This window comes from Oculina patagonica, chromosome 10 (genome assembly GCF_052425735.1).
Source record: "Oculina patagonica isolate OP01 chromosome 10, crgOcupat, whole genome shotgun sequence".
NCBI classification, from domain to species: Eukaryota; Metazoa; Cnidaria; class Anthozoa; order Scleractinia; family Oculinidae; genus Oculina; species Oculina patagonica.
Window position 1 is genome coordinate 9264141 of NC_135767.1, and position 20732 is coordinate 9284872.

Consider the following 20732-nt stretch of genomic DNA (forward strand, 5'->3'; position numbering starts at 1 on the left):
TTGATTCGCGGTACCAGTACTATTGAATCAGCCGAAATTTTGCTAATTTCTTTCCCCAGTGATTTAATATTCTTTAAAATGGAATTACCCCCCCCCCCCCCACAGTGGTAATTGATGTATTTAAAAAATTCTGTCTTGCTTTTGTAAGATTAGGTTACTTCGTTGAAGAATTCCTAATAAGCGCGCGCTAACCTGCGCGCGACCTGTTGTAAGTTGGACTTTTGTGACGACCACAGTAGAACATTCTGTTTCTAGTATGTTGAAAAGTATTCAGACGCTAGGAAAACTAAAACGGCACAAGTAAAACTGAGTGAAATGCACGCAACAGGTAAGTATATTAAATGCTTTCTATCCTGTGATGTTTTTAATTAGGTCACGACGGTCTGTGTTTTGCTATTTTTTAATAAGTTAGTTTTATTTTCATCGCATCGAGTTCAAACACACAGTTTGTGCAATATGGCAATTTTGAAATTCAGAAAAGAGTTGTTATTTCTATATCTCAATATACTGTTTATAAGTTTAACACAAAAGACTTAAAGTTACTTTTTTAATTTTACATTCCAAGCCTCGAAATAAAGTTCATTTGGTCAACCTTCGATGGCACAGCAAAAACGAGCATAAAAGTTAAGCCACTGTCAAATGGAATACTGCTAGTCTTTGTTAGTTGATGGGGTCGATTGTAAAAGTGATGTTAGTTGTAGTATGTTGTGTTATTTTTTTACATGTTTTATTTTTTTTTTATCTCAGTATAGCTTCTAAATGAAAACCATGGCAAAAGCTGTCGGCGAACATGACATGACCGCACTACAAGATATCTCTGTCGAAGGGATTGCTGAAAACCTGAAAGAACGTTTAAAAGCTGGAATAATTTACGTAAGTAAACTTTGTTTGGACCGAATCATTACCAACCTTATATCCACCACAAACCCACCCTGCGTGCAGAGCCTCTTTTAACTCAGTTCCCTGCGGTTGAGATTTGGGAAGTATATCAGTGGAAAAGAAAGGGCTCTGCTCGCATGGTGCCACAAATCTACCATTTAATTTTTGCATGATATTGTATGTTTTTCTTTCGAAAGTAACCAACGTAAGTATAACTTCCAGAGGTAAATATACAAAACGGACATTCTGATTGGTCGAGAAACTTAGTTTAGGACGATATAATCACCCCGCGAAAGGGGAATACAGCATTTGAAGGCTTAGTTACTATACAACGCCATCTTTATGATCCAAGCAAGTAACCATTGCGGACTCGTTCCCAGGGTCTCTCTCTGATGCAGTTGCTGAATGAAGATCATGATGATTAGCCTTTCAAAAACGGCTAGACTCCATAGCAAATTCCTATTCTAGGAGATGGTAAATAAAATTTAAAAACATTGATACATTTCATTTTTGCGGACGCTTTTATATTTTTTAGATATTTCTTTCATACGTATCCCAAAATATTTTCCACGAAGTTTCGTGAAATAAGGCCATCCCAATAAAATGTTTCGTTTCCTATCGCCCGACCGACCATTTTTTTCGAAAAGTAAAAAACAAATCCAGATTCACTAGTCATAGAAGCAAGTACTTCAATTTACAAGCACACGATCTTGTTTTATTAACAACAATTGGTATGATGTGATGTCTTTGTCTTTTATAAACATCGATACTACGTTATAAACATCGATACTACGTTAAGACTATTAAGGAATAACAAACAAAAATACCACGTTTTTGAGTTGACTTTGTAATCAGGCTTTCATACTTAGCAGAACCCTTCAAGTAATCATTTTTATTATTATTATTTTTTCCCGACCGACCGATCCACTATCACAAGAGACGGGGCGATGGGAAACGAAACAATTTATTGGGATAGCCTAAGATAAAAAAATAAACTGGCTTTATTTTACTTTGCAGACATACATCGGTCGAGTATTGATTGCTGTAAATCCTTTCAAGGCTCTCGAAATTTACGGACCCGATGTTCTGGAAATGTATTGTGAAGATGTTAAAATCGACAAGCTTGAATCAGAGATGAGTGGTATTACTGTACCTCTTCACAGAGATCGCGTGTCGCGTTGTTCAACAGCCAAGCTACCAGCATTTGAGCCTCACAGGAGATATGTAGAAAATATTTACAATCACAAGGTAATTGAATAGAAATATATGGTATTAGTAACCTTTAGATTTGACTACGAGTACGAGATCGAGTACGAGTAGGACTTTGGAACTTCGACACAACTGTATCCCCCAAACTGTAACTCTTTTCTGTTGCTGACAAACACATAAATTAACGTTAAGGATAAGATTGGTGTGATAATCAAATGAGGGACACGTCTCTGGTTTAAAAACTCGTGTACACTCGTACTCAATCTTGTACTCGTAGTCCAATCCAAAGGTCGGTATTAATATGCCCGGAGGGGGGGGGGGGGGGGGACTCCCAAAGGTTACAAATACTTGCTATTCAGAAAAGTAGGTATTTCGAAGTTATGGGTTATTGTTGTTTGTTTTTGAACGATTAATTTTCATTGTTTGCAGGAACCAAATCCTCCCCACATTTATGCACTGAGTAACAACATGTATCATAACATGATGATAGAAAAAGAAAATCAATGCGTCATAATAAGGTAAGAGCTTGCTAGACAATAAATGTATTTAAAGAAATACAGTCAAACCTGTTAAGTAGTTACCTTGAATGGTCACTGATTAAATTCTTCCTCCTCCCCACTCCCCCCCCCCCGTCCCAGTCCCCTCAAATAAAGAAAGATAAAGAACAAATCTCCAACAGGCTAGGTGGAAAAACACGATCGGTAGCAAAATGATGGGGCTACAGCGGTTGCGGATTTGCGGATTTGCGGGGTTTTTGTGTGTTATTTTACGGAATCTAACTTTTGTGATTTTGCAGAGATGATTTTTGCGTTACATTTTCGGCTTAATTTAGTAAATAGAATGCCACCATTTCACTCCAGGGGGAAGAAATAATTTATCGTTAAATGTATTGCACTTGCAACTTGCACTTGCAACTTTTATGACGACTGTTATTCTGCCTCTCATACTCCCTTTTTTATTTATATAGCGGGGAAAGCGGAGCAGGCAAAACTGTATCAGCGAAGCACATCATAAATTTTATGAACAAAGTATCGGGGATGGGATCGGAGAGAGTAGAGGTGAGACTCGTGTTATTTTGCGTTTTATGTTTTATAGTGTGCATTGATCTTGTCTGCTTAGCTGGCTGCTATTTCTGCAGCCTTATAGGGTATTATGCTCGGAAAGACTAACTTGCCCTTACTGACTTCTGTACTTTCATTTGGTTTAGCAAGTCAAGGATGTCATTTTTCAATCTAATTCCTTACTGGAAGCCTTTGGTAACGCAAAGACTATGAGGAACAACAACTCAAGCCGATTTGTAAGTTTACTAAGAATAACTATTGTGAAACCCCCCTGACAATAAAACTGTAGTAAGAATAAGCGTAAACTGTGCGAAATTCACAGTGCAAAAACAATAATAATCATCAACTTCTGATCATCATCATCATCTTCCTCCTTGTCTTCATCATCACAGTGGCACATTACAAAATCATGTTTATAATTTGTATTTACGTTAAAAAGGTAATATTTTTTAAATTTTTCGTTTTATAGGGTAAATTCCTTGAGATTCAGTTTAATGAAAAAAGTCAGCCAGATGGAGGGAAAATTTACACCTTTTTGTTGGAAAAGGTAAATTGTTTCTTTCTGAAAGTTAATAGTCATTGTAACGTACTGCAAGTACGCTAATCTGATTGGTTCTCTCCTTAACCAGTTAACGCGGCTGGAACAGTTGACCGAGAAGCTCAGAAAGCTTCGAGAGCAAGTTTGAAAGTTAGAAAACTACCTTTTCTGCCAAAGGCATTATCCTCCAATATACCAGCAAGCAAGAAAATGGTCCATTTATTTCATTACTCTCCAATTAATTTAATTTTTACGTTACATTTCCTCGCGATAAAAAGGAAACATCTACAGTGATAACCATAGCGTAATTGCTGGTCAAACATACAGCAGGAGCTGTCTTGAGCAGCATGAGTAGACTTCTGACTGGATAAATTTCCTGACACAGAAGTCTTGAAGCGGTTCAACATCCTGATGCTAGTTGGGCAAGGCAAGGATACGAATGCCAGAACGATTTTTGGCAAAATGGTTACTTTGCAGTAAAACCACTTGTGGTTTCAGCCCGGGGGGGGGGGGGGGGGGGTACTCCGGCTTGTTAATGACGGGGATGATCGAAGGATTTTTTTGGGTTTGAAATTTTCGGTTCCGGGATTTTTTGGGGTTGGAAAATTTGACAAGTATTTTTTTGGGTATCTTGATTTAGATAGGGGATTTTTTGGGGTATTAAAAACGACCTTAAGTGCCCTGAAAAAGGAAAAAGGAAGCGAGGGCGGCCCAAGACAACCTGGAGACGTACTGTGATGGCCGAGCTAAACGAGATGGGCTTGACTTGGGGCGAGGCACAACTTGTAGCAAAAGATCGGTCCCGATGGAAGCAGATCGTTGCCGCCTTATGTCCCACCAGGGACGAAGAGGAATAAGTTTAGTAAGTTAAGTTCCCTGGCGCGGCCTTGGCGTATTTTATGGTATGATGAATAAACAAAACGAGCGTTCTTTGTGTTATGTTATTGCACCTCCTGGCAATTTAGGGGTAATTTGACAAGGGATTTTTGGGGGGGTTATTTTTGGTTCAGGGATTTTTTTGGGTAATGTCGAAAGACTTAGGGATTTTTTTGGGTCCTGAGTTTTGCCTCCATTCGATCATCCCCGTCATTTACAAGCCGGAGTACCCCCCCCCCCTGGGGGTTTCAGTTGAGTTTTGAACATTTTATGACTTTATTTCTATGGTCTTAGTGCAGACCATGAAAAACGTGGTTTAAGTATTGATGGCTACATGTCTTTCGTATTTGTAGTCTCGTGTTGTTGGTCCAGCACGACATGAAAGAAACTTTCACGTTTTTTACCAAATGCTGCGTGGCTGTACGCAAGAAGAAAAAGGTAAATTTCACTTATGCTGGCCTCAGATAATTATGCTTTATATTACTGGTGGAAATAACTTTAATTTATTTTTCTTAAGTCTTGTTTTTTTTGCCTGTTGTCCACTCCTCAGTTTTCGAGAATTCATGTTCGAAGGCGATATGCATTACTGCGGTTTTTAAGTCATACGCGACCTTCAGAGCAAAAGGTCAACACAAAAAGGCTGATTTTTGGTGGATGTCAATCATCTCCGCCTCTATGCCGAAAACGTTAAAGTTTACTGTACCTTTCAGCCGTTTGTTCCATGCACTTTTGAGTTTTAAATGTATTTTGATGTGTGGATACAGTGGAACAATGAGGCTACGTTATCATATCGAGGTTCTTTTCTTTGAATTTTACTTTTACTGGGGCGAAGAATATCGTTCGTTCTTCCGAAAACTTTGCCGATAGAGGCTCGCTAAATCACGGTTCTCCTGTTGTTAGATATTACTGCGGTTTTTAAGTCATACGCGACCTTCAGAGCAAAAGGTCAACACAAAAAGGCTGATTTTTGGTGGATGTCAATCATCTCCGCCTCTTTGCCGAAAACGTTAAAGTTTACTGTACCTTTCAGCCGTTTGTTCCATGCACTTTTGAGTTTTAAATGTATTTTGATATGTGGATACAGTGGAACAATGAGGCTTCGTTATCATATCGAGGTTCTTTTCTTTGAATTTTACTTTTACTGGGGCGAAGAATATCGTTCGTTCTTCCGAAAACTTTGCCGATAGAGGCTCGCTAAATCACGGTTCTCCTGTTGTTAGATAGCCTTTTAAAGCTATTAAAGCTAAAATTACTTAAAACGGCAAGCATTAAAGCTAAATGTGCTGCTTGTAAGACGTCATGAAGTGTTCGAACCTTTGCAGTGGAATCACTCGCCTTCGGTTCGTGGTCTCACTTGAGATTTGAACACTTTATGACGTCATTTCTATGGTCATTAAGTGTCTAAGTGTCCGATTTGCCAACTCTGTCTGTCTGGAAACTTTTTTTTTAGTTTCAATAGAATTTTTCACCACAAATAGTTTTTCTAGGACTGAACATTTTTACAATCACTGCTTTATGTACATATTTCTGTTTTGTAGGACATTTTGGTCTTCAGGGAAAAGCGGAAGATTATTACTATTTGAAACAAAGTGGCGTGTACATGGTTGATGATAAAGATGACAGGGAAGACTACATGGCAACAAAGGTGCGGAATGTTGGCAATGTTATTTTAAATTAGTTGTTTTCGATGTTTGTTTCTGAAAAATTAGTTACCGATCAATAGATGAAATAAAGTTAGGCTCTCTCGCGCAGTTCTCTAGTTGTACTGTAAGACAACTTAAACCAGGGAACTGAAATTGCATTCACAAAATTCTCAAATAGCCAAATAGCACAATGAACCAAGCGGGGTTTTATCAAACAATGCAATTTCGTGACATGCTCATTGTAGTCATTTCAAAACTTAACTTACTATTTTAGAGCGCAATGAGCGTGGTTGGTCTTGATGCTATCAAACAAAAGACAATCTTCCAACTGCTGTCCGCCATCTTACATCTTGGTAACATCGAGTTTAAAGAAAATGGAAGTGTTGCCTCTCCAACTGATGAAAAGCGTAAGGATATCAGTTTTCTTCTGAGTCAAAGTAATTTATAAACCATGGTAGAGCGGTTTACTTGAGTGTCGAAAGTAAATTGCGTTTGCTTTGGTTTTGCATTACTACGCTTACTGATTGGCTTAAAAATCTCGCGCCACTTTCTCAGCCAATCAGAACTAAAACCAAAACCAATCGTGACTCGCTCGCGCACGTTTTCCTGCGCTTCGTGCCAGCTACATGTATTTGCTTCTAGTTTTGATTGGTTCACTGGATTGTCTGTGTCGTTTGTGATTGGCCAGAGTAATTACTTTGGTTTTGGTTTTACGACTCTCAATTGAAAACTGCTCTTAAAGATTATGCAAATATGTTAGGTAATCCTTGATCAAAATGAACACACAATCAGCGCTAGCCTGGGTTAGATAAAGCACTCGAGTTTTATTGCCTTTTGGACCTCTTTTTATAATTACTTCCAACGACCTCTAACAACTTCATGTGTGCTACCTTTAATTTAAAAGATGTATAAAACAAAACAACATTAAAATTCACTGGAAGTTAGTTCGTGTAAATGATGGTCCCAAAGTTTATGCCATGTATATATAAAAAAAAAACATTAAAATTCAGTGGAAGTTAGTTAGTGTAAATGATGGTCCCAAAGTTTATGCCATGTATAAAACAAAACAACATTAAAATTCACTGGAAGTTAGTTAGTGTAAATGATGGTCCCAAAGTTTAAAGTGAATCTTGGCTAAAAAAAAACAGTTTTTGGTATTCTTTTAAAACTGTTTTAGAGGTTCTATTAGTGGATACTTCTTTACCTTTCTTGAATACTGGGTGTTCTTTATTTCTGCTGAAAGCTCAGCAACAGAGCGGTACTAATAATTATGAAGGGTAGAATGACTAATAGTGAACTCAGTCGGAGTTTGTCTCAATCCATGACTGTTTACAAGAAATTAAATTTGCCCAGAACTGGAGCATTTTCTAGATTTATGACAAATATTTTGAGTGTACTTTACATTCTCAATATTTCAGTGCTGCAAAGCCTCGCTCAGTTGTTGGGAGTTAATAAAGAAAACCTGCAGGAAAGATTAGTCAGGTGAGAACAAGAGAATGAGGAAAAAGTATTATCTTCACCTTTACCAGTTAAGATACCAGTTAATACATAAATCTTATTAACGAAGCCCAAGGGCCTTACCGGGAGAATTTCGGTCATAGGTCTTGAAAGCTCCGATCTAGTGCAACGAGTTCCGTACAGAAAAGACCGAGGGGTGATGCTCTCGCAGTACTGTCCCGGGCAAATACATGGTTAACAAGTGTTTTATTTTATTCTACGACTGTATATTTAAAAGAGAGCTGTAGACCGTTTACTCGGTCTAGTACTTAGAAAATATTGGCTCACCAGTAAAGCAGTCTGTTTTTTTTTTTTCGTATTGGTCCTATCATCTGTTTTAGTCTTGAAATAATATAAATAAATGGAACAGTTCGACCCTTTGCTTTTTATAAGAACACAGAAGGCTGACTGCTAAACTTAAAGGCTAGGGGATAAGATACACGTATAGGTAGACTATATTTGTGTGGTATGGACGTGTTTACAAGCTTTATTTCAGTTTTGTATATTGTATATCTTATTTCTCATGAGTAGACTTTGGCCATATGTTCCATTGCAAAGCCCAAGCACCAATAACTAACATTTTTTTTTTTCTCGCTCGCTAAAGCGTAACCATGGAGACTCGCTGGGGTGGAAGAGTTGAGATAACAAAGAATACAAACAACAAAGATCAGGTGAGAATTGTTTACTGTTACGTACATCCAATTGTTTTGTTTTTCTTGATTTTTGTCATAAATGTCATGTATTTTTGCATGATTACAGGCAGTTGTGGCCCGTGATGCTCTGGCGAAAGCTTTGTATTCACATTTGTTTGATTATCTCGTACAGGTTCGTTTGTATTCGTTGTTTACTCGTTTTTCTTTTGGTTTCCAGTTGGTATAAATCTTCAGCCATTCATAACACAGGTGGTGATCTAATGAGCAGTACGTTACACTCCAGTTTTGTATTCTGGTGAAGGGTCGATTGAAGGAGAGAAATGTAACATAACCTTATGTAACACACTTTATACCATGCCATAGAAAATACAGCCAATCAGAATACAGGAAAGCCGTTGTATATTCGACGGTATTCAACCCAACCTTCCCATCGTGCGCTGCGATTGTATTCTCGACGAAATTTAGTAAGCGTATTTTCAATGGTATGGTATAAAATAGTTACACAACACTTTTCTCGTGGTATACTATGGAATATCCCACTTGTCACTTGTATTTTCTTTGTATACACACTCGCCTAAAGGCTCGTGTGTATACTTAGAAAATACAAGTGACTCGTGGGATATTCCATAGTATACCACTCGAAAGCGTTGCATAACTAGTAGTACATTAAATATGTATGTGAATTAAAATACCAAATTGCGTTTCTTTCTGAAAAACAGGTTATGAATGATGCTATGCAGAAAGAAAAAGACTACTTATGTATTGGAATACTGGACATTTGTGGCTTTGAAACATTTAAGGTGAGTTCACTCTAGTTGATCTTAGATTATTTTCCCGTATTACGCCATCACTTTCATACATCACTTTTCTTTACCCTCGGATTACCATAACGTAAAACTTATAGCGTGTCTTACACGGTGTTTTGTAATCTATTTTATGTTACTTTAACGTTTTAATCCAGTATCCAAAAACATGATGAATTGAACTGAACTGTTTCTTTCCAAACACGTGCACTCATGTCGTGGACAAATTAAAAGAAATTGCCTAATTCAAACCTGAAATCGCTTCGATCCAACACAAGAGACATTTCTCGTACAGCTCAAAAATATAATCCAGCGTCTAACTTCTTGCAAACACAATGCAAGTGAATTTGTACTGTAGAGGAGTTGCAATCGTAATCCGCTAGTTTTTAAAGTATTCCTACGAAATTAAAGTTGTAATTTACTAAATCTTTATAAGAAACAAACTTAAACTGACAGGAGGAAAGACACTGCAAGGACAACGATATAACGATTATAAATAAACGGTTTTATACTTCATTCGACAGGAAAACGGGTTCGAACAGTTTGCCATCAACTACGTAAACGAGAAATTGCAACAAGTTTTCGTGGAACTTACACTCAAGATAGAGCAGGTAATTGCCACATTTCCTTTGCTATCTTATCTGACCCTGAGGAAATTTTCAATATGAAAAAAGGAAAAATTCGAGGTTTGTTCACATCATTTTCGACCATATATTAAATTAACAAGGCTACAGGGCCGCAAAATAACGCGAAACTTACAACAATCAATTAAGGTTACTGGTAAACGGGAAACCCACTAACAGTGATAATTACACACATGTTACGTAATCGTAGATGTTCCGTTGATTTCTTCAGGAGGAATACGTAAGAGAAGGTATTTCATGGAAACCCGTGGAATACTTCAATAACAAGATTGTTTGCGAGCTCATTGAAAGCAAGGTATGTAATCAGTCAAGCAAATACCAAAAGAAATTATATCTCTAACTTGCTCTACATATCTGACTGACATCACATGACCATTATTTATTTAATTTTTACTGATAATAATGACAGAAAACTGTATGGCCTCTGTCTCGTCCTCAGTCGTCTCTTATACTTTTGTTCTCAAAGGAAACGACTAGGGAAGAGTCAGATATGGCCTAATGGTTAGCGAGGTGGACTGCGATCGAGCGGTTTGGGTTCCAGGAGGGTGCTAATGGGGTTATTAAACAGTTAACTGACAATTGGCCAAAAAAATAGTAGTTAACTGATATTTGGTCAAAAAATTAGTAGTTAACTGATAAATGAAACGTTAACAGTTAAGTGACATTCTATTGATTTTACTGAATACGATTGTTGCTGCTTATAAAAACAACAAGTTTTTTCCTAACACCAAAGCCATTTCGTGGCATTTACCTGCCCCGCTGCGTGACCAGGTGGCATATTAACTGATATTATAATTATGCGGAAGGTACCAGAGTCGTCCCAGGCACATGTTGATCTCCGCATGGTGATGGCGTCAAGTGGGGTGTGGTCAAAGTTATTCTAAGTTTTTTTCGAGATGATGACGAAGGATCGACATTCAAACGAAAACAGAGTTCGCGTACGGCTTGACATGGTAAAGCACAATTCAATGGACATAGCTTGTAAACATTTGATCGATTTCATGGAAATCAGTCAAACGACAAGCGGAAAAGTTTGGACTCGGTGCATTTGACTTTAAGTTGTTGCCTACACACGGAACTGCCATGGGCACTAAAATGGCGGACGCATCATACTAGTCAGGGTTTGTTTCAGTACACTTCTCGTGTCACCCACCGAAAGTTAGTAAAGGTTTTATCAGTGGGGACGCCTGAGACTGCTTAGAACAAATTCCTGTCAAACAAAATTTGATGATAAAATTCAATCAAGAGAAAAGCCCTGGGAACGAGGTTGGAAAAAATCAAGCACTTCCAATCACATTTTATAGAGAGAGGTTACCCATAAAGCTTAGTCTAAAGAACTCTCTTGGAAGTTAATTTTGAAATCAGGAAGTAGACCCTCCAACCAAAACTTAAATCTTGCCTTTTGTAACGCAATACCAACCAGCAGTACCACAACAACAACCATTGCAACAACCATTGCACAAAAAATATTCAAAGAACTTTCCTTAATATTATACAAAAGGGGTATTAGGTCTTTCAAAGATATACTCGTGAGATCGAAATTATGAAAATGGCAATACACTTGCGTGAGAGTCATGCATGCCTGTATTTTTATTTTTTATCACGACGTGCTGAAGTAAAGAAAATTCAGGTTATGACGCAATAATTTCCGCTGTAATGGTGGATTTCCACTGACGCGTAATTTTTTACGTGCGTAAAAAATTAGAGACAATGTATGAACGGCTTGCGTACACGTTTACGCAGGTCGTTCATATTTTTTCTCTAATTTTTTTCACGCACGTAAAAATTTACGCGTCAGTGGAAATCCACCATAAGAATAGGAAAGTTAATAGATAACTAAAATTAGTAGTTAACTGACAATTGGCCAAAAAAATAGCAGTTAAATGACAATTGGCCTAAAAATTAGTAGTTAACTGACAATTGGGTACCCCCATTAGCACCCTCTTCCAGGCCTGGCTCGAACCCGGACTGCTTGTGTTTTTGAGCAAGACGCTTTACTCTCACAGTGCATTCTCCCACCCATGCAGGTTTACAATTGGGTACCGGTGAATTTATTAATGCCATGTTATGTTCTTTGTATATTTCAGCGCCCTGCCGGCATCATGGCGGTTTTGGATGATTCCTGTAATTCATTGCATACTGCTACAGAGGAATCCGAGAAAACATTTCTGAGGGTAAAAAGATACTGAGTATCCTGGAGGTTCTAAAGTGGGGGGAGGGGGGGGGGGAAGGGCACTGCATTTTGCCAAATAAATGTCTAAAATAACAAGGACATTGTTTGCATGATGTTTCACATTGTCGACCGCTAAACTGCAACTTGAAACGAGTAATAAATTATGTTTCTAGTTTGTTCAACTTGCATACAGCCTCCTTTCGACATTTAGTATTACAGATGGCTGAACGAAGCTTTCTAACTAGTAAACATCATGTTCTTATGCTTGTGCTTATGCTTATGTTGACGTTCGTTTTCACTTGGCACAAACTACTTATGCTTGCGTCGCTAGTAAAAATCAGGCTTAAGTTGGCCCGCTAGGAAGTGGATACCTTATTTTAAATTAAGGCAATTCTAGTGTCATGCTGCTGAAGTTGAAGGGACAAAAGGTTTTATAAAATATATCCTTAATTTAAATTTACTTTTGATTTTGATGTTTGTTTGGATACCAACCGTCTCTAGCTAGTGATCCTGTTAAGGTGTCGTCTGTCGGTGTTAACTTTATATTTATTTTAACACTGTAGAAAATGAGGGACATTGCTGGTTCTAATAAGGATTATTCTGGATTACTTCAACCTCATGATGATTACTTTACAGTAAAGCACTGCGCTGGGAATGTAAGTCTTTAAGGACATTAAAATAAAGAGGCAAGAAATACACAAAAAGGCCTTAAAGTAACATATTTGACTCGGAATCCGGTCAAAAATACCTGAAAATATTATTTTAGATGTTTTAGGGCCACGACGGATGATATCAAGACAGAAATACTGATTAATTTTAGCATAGTCTTCAAATAACTCCTGTAGGACCCAAATACTTGCACATCTGAGCCAGTCAAGTAAAACACTTGGTCACAGTTAGAGTATTTGATCCATCAGAAGTTATGAAAGAAACGCAAATATCGTTTTAGAAGCCATCAATAGAAAGTATGAGATAGTGATAACATGAAAGCAGGCGCAGCATTTGAATTCGCGAACCATGAAATATGTTTACTTCAAATTATTTTGTAAGAAAGATGCAATTATTAATTTTTCACTTATCCTACAGGTTGATTACGAGACCAAGAGTTTTTGCAAAAAGAACAAAGATGAACTGCCAAATGACATGATTTCTTTAATGCAGTCAAGTGAAAAGTACGTAAATTCAGTTAAAAGCAATTTTTAATATTGGACATGATCAGCTCCCTAACATAACACGTGACTGTGAACACAAGCGATGCTGTATTTTATGTATCAATCACGACAGACTGTTTCATAACATACACCGAGAAGAGAGTTGAAATATGGAAAGCTGTGGAGTATTTTTGATGAAATTCGGGGTATAGTTTCCTTTGTTTTAGCTTTGATGAACTGTTAACGTGTTTAAGAAGTTCTTTTACGAAAGACTCCCATCATTCATGTCCTAGAAACTGTGTTTGTATTAAACTTTAACAAGAAATGTCAAAATGCTTTTTCGCAGTGCATTTGTTAGAGACTTGTTCCCTGAAACAGTTTATGCTGGAGGCAGGGTACAGAAGGCGAGTACTGGCTGTGCCAAGATTAAGGTCAGCAAAAAGAATAATACCATAATAGGTAGTTAATCGAGCACATTTTTTACATTTCTTCACTCTTTTAGTAGAAGCTCAGTCATGATCTATTCAAAATCATCGAATCTGGTTGGTTCTCCCACTGTTTTCTATTCGCTGAATTAACAATTATTCCACGAGCGCACGTTGGATATGAGATGGTAGGTAGCCGACGTGGCGCGTAGCGTCTAGTTGGCTATAACTATTTCATATCCAACAAGCGCAAGTGGAATAATTGTTTTATTAAAAACACACAAAGAATTGCAATATTTGAGCTCCCGGCTTCTCTTGTGGACGCGTAAACCTCCGTTTTTGTGGTCAATAGTATATGAGCTCGTATACCATTGCCTGTTAACCAATCAAAACTCAGAAATTACAATAAAACATTGCTAGTTTTTAATAAATATATCATTTTTGGCTTTAAAATACATATAATTGTAGTTTTTGGACTGCAATCCTTAAGAGTTGCTTCTAACACAATTCGACTACCTTCCCTCGTTTTTCGCTCATAAAAAACGCAGGCTCGTAGTCTAATTGTTAAACAGACCATACAAATGACATCATAAAATGTTTAAAACTCAAGTGGAACCACGAGCCATTAGGCGAGTGGTTCACTGCAATTTTTTTACGTTTTACGGCGTTATTTCTATTGTTTAGAAGAGTGAAGACCATGAAAAAAATGTGGTTGATTTGTTTTATAAAATAACATGGAAAACTTATCGGCGAATTGGATGGAAAATCAGTGAGAAATCGTACGCGCGCTTGACAGCTTGACAGCTTGACGAATGTGTAGGCATTTTCGTCCTAAATCAAATTAATTTTCCAGCCACTTACAAATAAAATCCTCTTTAACAGTGCCAAACAAGCGGTGTGATTGGTAAGATCATGGCATGCACTCCACACTATGTGCGATGTATCAAACCATCAGAGAACAAAGTGCCACTGGATTGGAACCAACAAAGGTTTGAACTCCAATAATTTCTGAATTCTGTCAAAAGCACGACGTAATTAATACCAATATAACAACTATTCTTATGGTTTTTCTTTGTAGAGTTATTCACCAAATTGCTTATCTTGGACTCAAAGAATGTCTTGCCATCAGAAAGGAAGGATTTGCAGTCCGCAGGGAATTTAACTGCATTGACAAAAGGTAAATAAACAGAGCCAATCCACTTCTTCTTGAAACAGCAATGAAAACATTATGAAATATTGAAAATAAGATAGTATTTTTTTAATAACAGATATGGGATTAAAGTAAGGAAGTGATCCTCGCGTTGAACTTGCAATTAGATAAATTGCAACTGAAGAAAAAAGCCATAAAAAAAATGCAGGGATTGCAAATTATCTAATTGCATGTTTACTGGGAGGATCCTTTTTACTTTACATCTATCCGCAGTTCATATGTGAATTCTTTCATATACTTCATGTCAGATATGGAATTATTGCGTCAAAACCTAAACAGAGATGGACGGCTGATCAAGCTGAAGGATGCCGTTTCATTCTTAGAGCCGCTGGGATTGATTCTGATAAATGGAAGATTGGAAAAACAAAGTTATTCCTTAGAGAGACTGACACGGTGAGAATGTGTACATAGTGGTTATATTCTACTCTATATTCTATATTGTAGAGGCCCGGTGGCCTAATAATCATGAACACTGGACCGATCGGGCCGTGTTTGGGCCCTGTGCAGCTGTGTGGGGTCACTGTGTTGAATTCTAAGACCAGACACTTTACTCTCATAGTGCCTCTCTCCACCCAGGTTAAGAAATAGTCAAAACAAATGCTGGGGGACAACCCTGCAATGGACTAGCATCGTGTCTAGGGGGAGTAAAAATATTCCTAGTTGCTTAAAGCTACGGAGACCTGGATATGCTGCCGCCTAACTATATTTCAACATGATAGCTTAACTTCCTAGAAGGTAGCCGAGGCAATGGTCTAACATATAGATTACGAACATGGGAAATATATTATTTTGATTTCAAGACGGGCTCGATTTAAGTAAACAACCAACAGGTAGAGTTTAAATGGATATTTGTTGTAAGTTTTATTTCGATGGAATGACTTTTATTTATTGAATTTCTATTAAACAAACATCATCATATAAACTAAGTGATCTTGACCGACCAATTGTCACTTTTAGAGTTCACATTGTAACTGTCCACATGTCTGTTGTTCATTTAGCTTCATGATCTGGAAAACATAAAGAATCAACATCTTAGCAAGTTCTGCGTCATAATTCAGAAGCACTACCGACGATATCGACAGATGAAACAGTACAAGAAGATGAAAGAAGGTAACATTTCCACATACTATTACTGCTTACTTTCCCGGCGGATGGCTAGGAGGGGGAGAACTCCCCCGTAGACAAGTGGTTTATGGGGCTGGTGTTGTAATCCGGAGGTTTCGGGTTTAAACCCTCCACCCTGCCACCGTGACCGAGTTCAAATCCTCGGTCATGCTTTGTACATACCTTACTGTTCTGCCTTCTGCCAGTTGGTATTTTTAATCATGTAATGTTCATTTGACATACATGTTTCATCTGTTTCAATGTGTCTTCAGTGACATGCCTGGAAACGTGCCATTTTGAAGCTAAGTGAATGGCCACTACAACAAACAGTAACGTTACATTATATTAAAGGGAAAGGGATGGACGTTGTTCACTTATAACTAAGCGTGTGTATTACGGATTTTGGTCTCACTTAGAGTGTCATCACAGGACATTTACCCACCGAGGTCTTTTTTAGGGTTGCACGTGAAGATATAAAAAACGGGATCAGACAAATAGATAGAGGATATTACATGGTTGCGCGGAGATATGAAATTTATCTTCGAGTGTTCAAATCGATATCTCACGAGTGAGCGCAGCGAACGAGTGGGATATCGATTTGAACACGAGACTAATTACGATGTTTTTGACGATTTTCCGATGGTTGCCGACCATTATCCGAAGATTTCCGAAGATTTGCAAAATGTTGTCCGAAGGTCGTACGAATGTTTCCGAACATTTTCCGAACTTTTCCGAAGATATCCGAAGATATCCGAAGATTGCCAAAGATTGCCGAGGAAGATCCGAAGATGTTTCGACTTAATATCGATTTACTTTGGCTCATTCAGTATTGAAACAGGGCAATCTTGTCAGAAAATGTTTCGAAATCGATATCTTCACATGTGAAAATAACATGTTATTTTCACGTGTGAAGATATGATTTTTTCGTGCGAAAGATTTCCTGGTATTTCACTGATGTTTATATAATAAATATAGATTACTTCATAGAAAGTGCGCCGTACGGATTTATATTCACGAGTTGCAAAATTTTGGGAAACGAACGAGTGAGCGTAGCGAACGAGTGAGTTTTCCAAAGTTTTGCAACGAGTGAATAAAAATCCGTACAAAGCACTTTCTATGCTGTAATTTGTTTATTATATATAACGAGAATTCAACCATTGAGCACTTTACGCCGATTTTTCCAGTTTATAACCTTTAGCATACAACAGTTAACGGCGCGAGAAAACAAAGCTGCAAATGCACATAGCTTTACAAGCGAATTACTGGCGACAAACTCTCCTAGCAAGGATTTTATTTAAATAAACACACTGCGTTACATTTATAAACTTCGTATCGCATCGAGGAAACTTCGCCACAAGCGAATAAACTACTGGCGAATCAACTGGCGAATTTTGAACAAATTGTGACAACACAAGGAGTCGGTTAATTAAACTATAATTACGACGTAAATCCAATTAAAAAATACAATTTACTTTACCAAGACGATCCCAAGAGTTCCTGAATACTCTTAGAAAGTCCGTGGATGTGTTGTAATTATAAGTTCCGATGAAAGTCTTGTCTTCAACTCGCTTTCACTTATCGACACTTCGCCTTCGCCTGTCTACACTTCGCCTTTGAAGAGTGATTTTTATCACTGCTGTATTCTTTAGGTTTTGCTTAGCGTGTTTCTGTTGGCTTGCATTTCCATTAAGTTCTTAAAAGGCAAAGTTTTGTAAAGAAACAAAACATGTAGCTATGTTTTCAAAGCATAAACTGCCGTCGAGAGCAAACTTGCCGTTCGCTTTCTCAACCTCGTTGGAAACCATTTAAATTCTCGCGCTGTGATTGGTTTAGTCGTACTAGTCTAGATGCTGATTGGTTATATTTTTCACATGTGAAGAAAGCTATACGCGAAGCTGATTGGACGTATCGCTTTTTTCACATGTGAAAATATAGCAAATATAGAATTCTATTTGCAAGGTTTATTGCTTAAAATTCTCGCTATATATATAAAAAAAAGGTATCTTAAATTTTATGTAAGGGGTCCTGGCATAACTTGACATGCTTGTGCGATGCCTTGATTGGTATCCTCCTTATACTAATTCTAACCCTGAAATTTCTTTCCCAGCTGTTATTTTTATTCAAAGAAGGTATCGTGTTTTCCGAAGACGAAAAGGTAAAGTAACCGTGCGTTACTATAAGTGATGAGTATTCATGAAATTGTTCCATAGTATAGAAAATTGCTTGATGAACATTTGAACTCTGATATTACCATTCTGCAAAATGATCTGGTAGTTCTATTAGCAGTTAACAGTTATGTCAAGTCTATATTTGTGTTTTTCTAACCCTAGTGGCTTAGTTTGTTTCGCAAAACAATAAAAACTTCCAACTTGACGAAATGTGGGCTTTTTGTTAACAAAATCCCTAATGATCCCTAATGGCCGCCTTAAAAAATGAAAAATGGCACTCCCAATTTTCGCCGCCTGCATGTTTCCAATACAGTCAACTCTCTCTTAACGGAGACCTCTATAAAACAGACACCTGGTGTTGGTCCCGTCCCTGACATTTTCGGTCATTTTTCTGTAACTGAACTCCTTATAAGACGGACACCTCTCTAAGACGGACAGATGGAGCCGGTTCCGATAGTGTCCGTCAGTTTTAGAAAGAGTTGACTGTATATTGAAGCGAAAGTGCAAGACTTCTGTAAGAAAACGTTTTAAAGAGAGCGGTGGTAAACCAAATAACGAGCTGATAGACTAGCTGGATAACAATCAGAACATTTTCTGGTCAAATATAACGTAGAAAGCTTTACTTTTTGCAGTTGTCTTTGACACAGTCAAAATTAACATTGTTCAAATGCGCCATCTTACCTTATGTTACCTATTGTCACTTAGTGTGGCACTTTTGCAAAGCTAGTGATACAAGAAAACTGGAGAGAATACAAGAAAGAGGCCTCAGAGCAGTCTTTAAGGATAACAGCTCAAGTTATAATCAACTGCTCGAGAGGGCCGGACTGCCCACATTACTTAATAGACGACTTCAAGACCTCTCTATTCTAATGTTTAAAGTTAAACATAAGTTATGCCCCTATTATCTCTGTAATTTTTTCAGCAATAACTCCAGTACGTATAACTTAAGACAATCTGACTTTACAATGCCTAGGTTTAACTCGGTGAAATACGGCAAGCACTCAATCAGATATCTAGGACCCAAATTGTGGTCAAAATTACCAAAGAGCATAAGAGAGGCCACATCTCTTTGATACGTTTGAAAGAGGCAATTTTGGCAGAAAGTGCGCGCGTGCGTGCAGTGAATTTGACCGCTGTATGAACAGACTCATCTAGTCTGGTTTGTGTGTTGTTTGTTGCCACATCACTCAAATTCTCTGAAGAGAGAGAAAAACAATCTGAGTTCGATTTAAGTCAGCTGATACATGCACATAACCCTTCGTACTTCGTATGAATAATTTTTTTTATATTTTGCAGCGAATATTTTTGTTACATACTGATCACCGGTTAATACCAGCGTCTTCCTTGTTGGACTTCGCTGATGGTTTTTCTTAGTTAAACTTATTTATTTATTTTTTATTTTTTTTCCTTTGGAATTTAGCGCTGGAATTTCGAAGACACTCGTTTGTTCCCAGGATGCAATGGAAGCCTCCAAAACGCGGAACACTTGCAGATATAGTGGAAGAAACAATGGAATTGAAACATGATAAAAAAAGACCAAGTCTAGATCTCTTTACTACCTTAATAAAAACTACATTTGGACCGTCAGGCGGCGGAGTATATTGTAAAGGCATCACCCTTGATATTGCAGATGGATCATTGACTACAGATACTAAAGAAGTCTGCCTCCAAATATGCAACTGTAAGGATGAAGTTGCACCCCTTATAAGCCAGGAACACTTCGCGAGTCCGCTTGTTGCGATGGGACCAGTCAAGGACCCGTTAAAAGCTCCTGCCAAACTCTGCATGCCCCTTCAGGGCGATCTGTCTGCGGACCAGGAACTGCTTCTCAGGTGGTCCCCGACCCAAGTTGGCGAGCCAGCGAGATGGAGGGATGTTCTACCGGGGATGTGCAAAGGGGTGTTTGCTGGACCTACTGCAAGGCTGCAGATTGTTAGCGCTAAACAAGCTAAGATATCTATAAACACGTTCGGTTTGGTTTGTATTATTGCTCGAGAAACTACAAAAGTAGATGCTTACGAGAGAGATAACGGTGAATTAAACACTGGCGGCTTTCTAACTCAGGGAATATCGGAAATTATCAGACTTGTAGGCCATAAAATGTGGAGTGAGACATCAGATCGTGCTGACCCCGATAGAGAAGAACAAATTGCGTTAATAAGATGACGCAAGAAAACGAGATAAATGACAGTCGTTTTCATCATTCGCATCGTAATAAGTTATTATATTTTTTTATTTTTGAAACAATTCTTTGGAGGCTACAAATTAAACAAGAGTTGAGTAAGCGACTTGTTTGCCATCGTGTTGTAATACTGCGCGCGATGTTGCTCTCTGAATACTAAATACAAGTGTATTGTTTTTAAATCTGGAAGTTTTCTAATACGGGAAACGGGACATCCCATGATCAAACGGTAGGTGAGCGGAACCATTCTTAAAGTAGAGTCGTTGGAGCCTGGTCTATTGTCCTTAATTTTTAACACCTTAAAAAAATATTTCCGACAGATTTATAGTTTGTGACGCTTTCTGTCGATAACTTGACATGCTCAGTGAGTGCTTAAAAGTACGATTTGTAAACAAATTGATTTCGAGAATAATTGTAAATAGCTGACAAATTTAAACTAAAAAGCCCTGACCAAACGGCTACGCAAGTAGACGCAATTTGAAAACTTGCCTCTACCTTGAGTCTCCGTTTAGCCAG

At 37.9% G+C, this 20732-nt stretch overlaps 1 protein-coding gene across 3 annotated transcripts; it reads left to right on the plus strand.

Annotated features, from left to right (window-relative positions):
- Positions 1 to 145: 145 nt before the first annotated feature.
- On the plus strand, positions 146 to 20273 carry LOC144629304 (unconventional myosin-If-like). Of its 3 annotated transcripts, none has more exons than XM_078487528.1 (26): positions 146 to 328; positions 748 to 873; positions 1897 to 2127; positions 2518 to 2606; positions 3056 to 3146; positions 3296 to 3385; positions 3619 to 3696; positions 4917 to 5001; positions 6102 to 6208; positions 6481 to 6613; positions 7625 to 7688; positions 8308 to 8374; positions 8463 to 8528; positions 9076 to 9156; positions 9684 to 9770; positions 10015 to 10098; positions 11891 to 11977; positions 12540 to 12632; positions 13063 to 13148; positions 13474 to 13558; positions 14435 to 14541; positions 14631 to 14729; positions 15011 to 15155; positions 15761 to 15872; positions 17974 to 18021; positions 19455 to 20273. In XM_078487528.1, exons 2-26 carry the CDS (start codon positions 760 to 762, stop codon positions 20198 to 20200), a joined length of 3075 nt encoding a protein of 1024 aa, XP_078343654.1. In that variant the 5' UTR covers positions 146 to 328; positions 748 to 759; the 3' UTR covers positions 20201 to 20273. The 3 variants fall into 3 exon arrangements, with proteins under 3 accessions (XP_078343654.1, XP_078343655.1, XP_078343656.1); XM_078487529.1 differs by having other exon boundaries at positions 753 to 873; XM_078487530.1 differs by having other exon boundaries at positions 149 to 328; positions 2043 to 2127.
- The last annotated feature ends 459 nt before the right edge of the window (positions 20274 to 20732 follow it).

Bases quoted from the DNA above. Each gene is read 5' to 3' on its own strand.
- LOC144629304 (XM_078487528.1), top strand. From the start codon at position 760: ATGAAAACCATGGCAAAAGCTGTCGGCGAACATGACATGACCGCACTA. The intron at 6,209-6,480 runs GTGCGGAATGTT...TTACTATTTTAG, and splicing joins AAGACTACATGGCAACAAAG to AGCGCAATGAGCGTGGTTGG. The intron at 14,730-15,010 runs GTAAATAAACAG...ACTTCATGTCAG, and splicing joins TTTAACTGCATTGACAAAAG to ATATGGAATTATTGCGTCAA.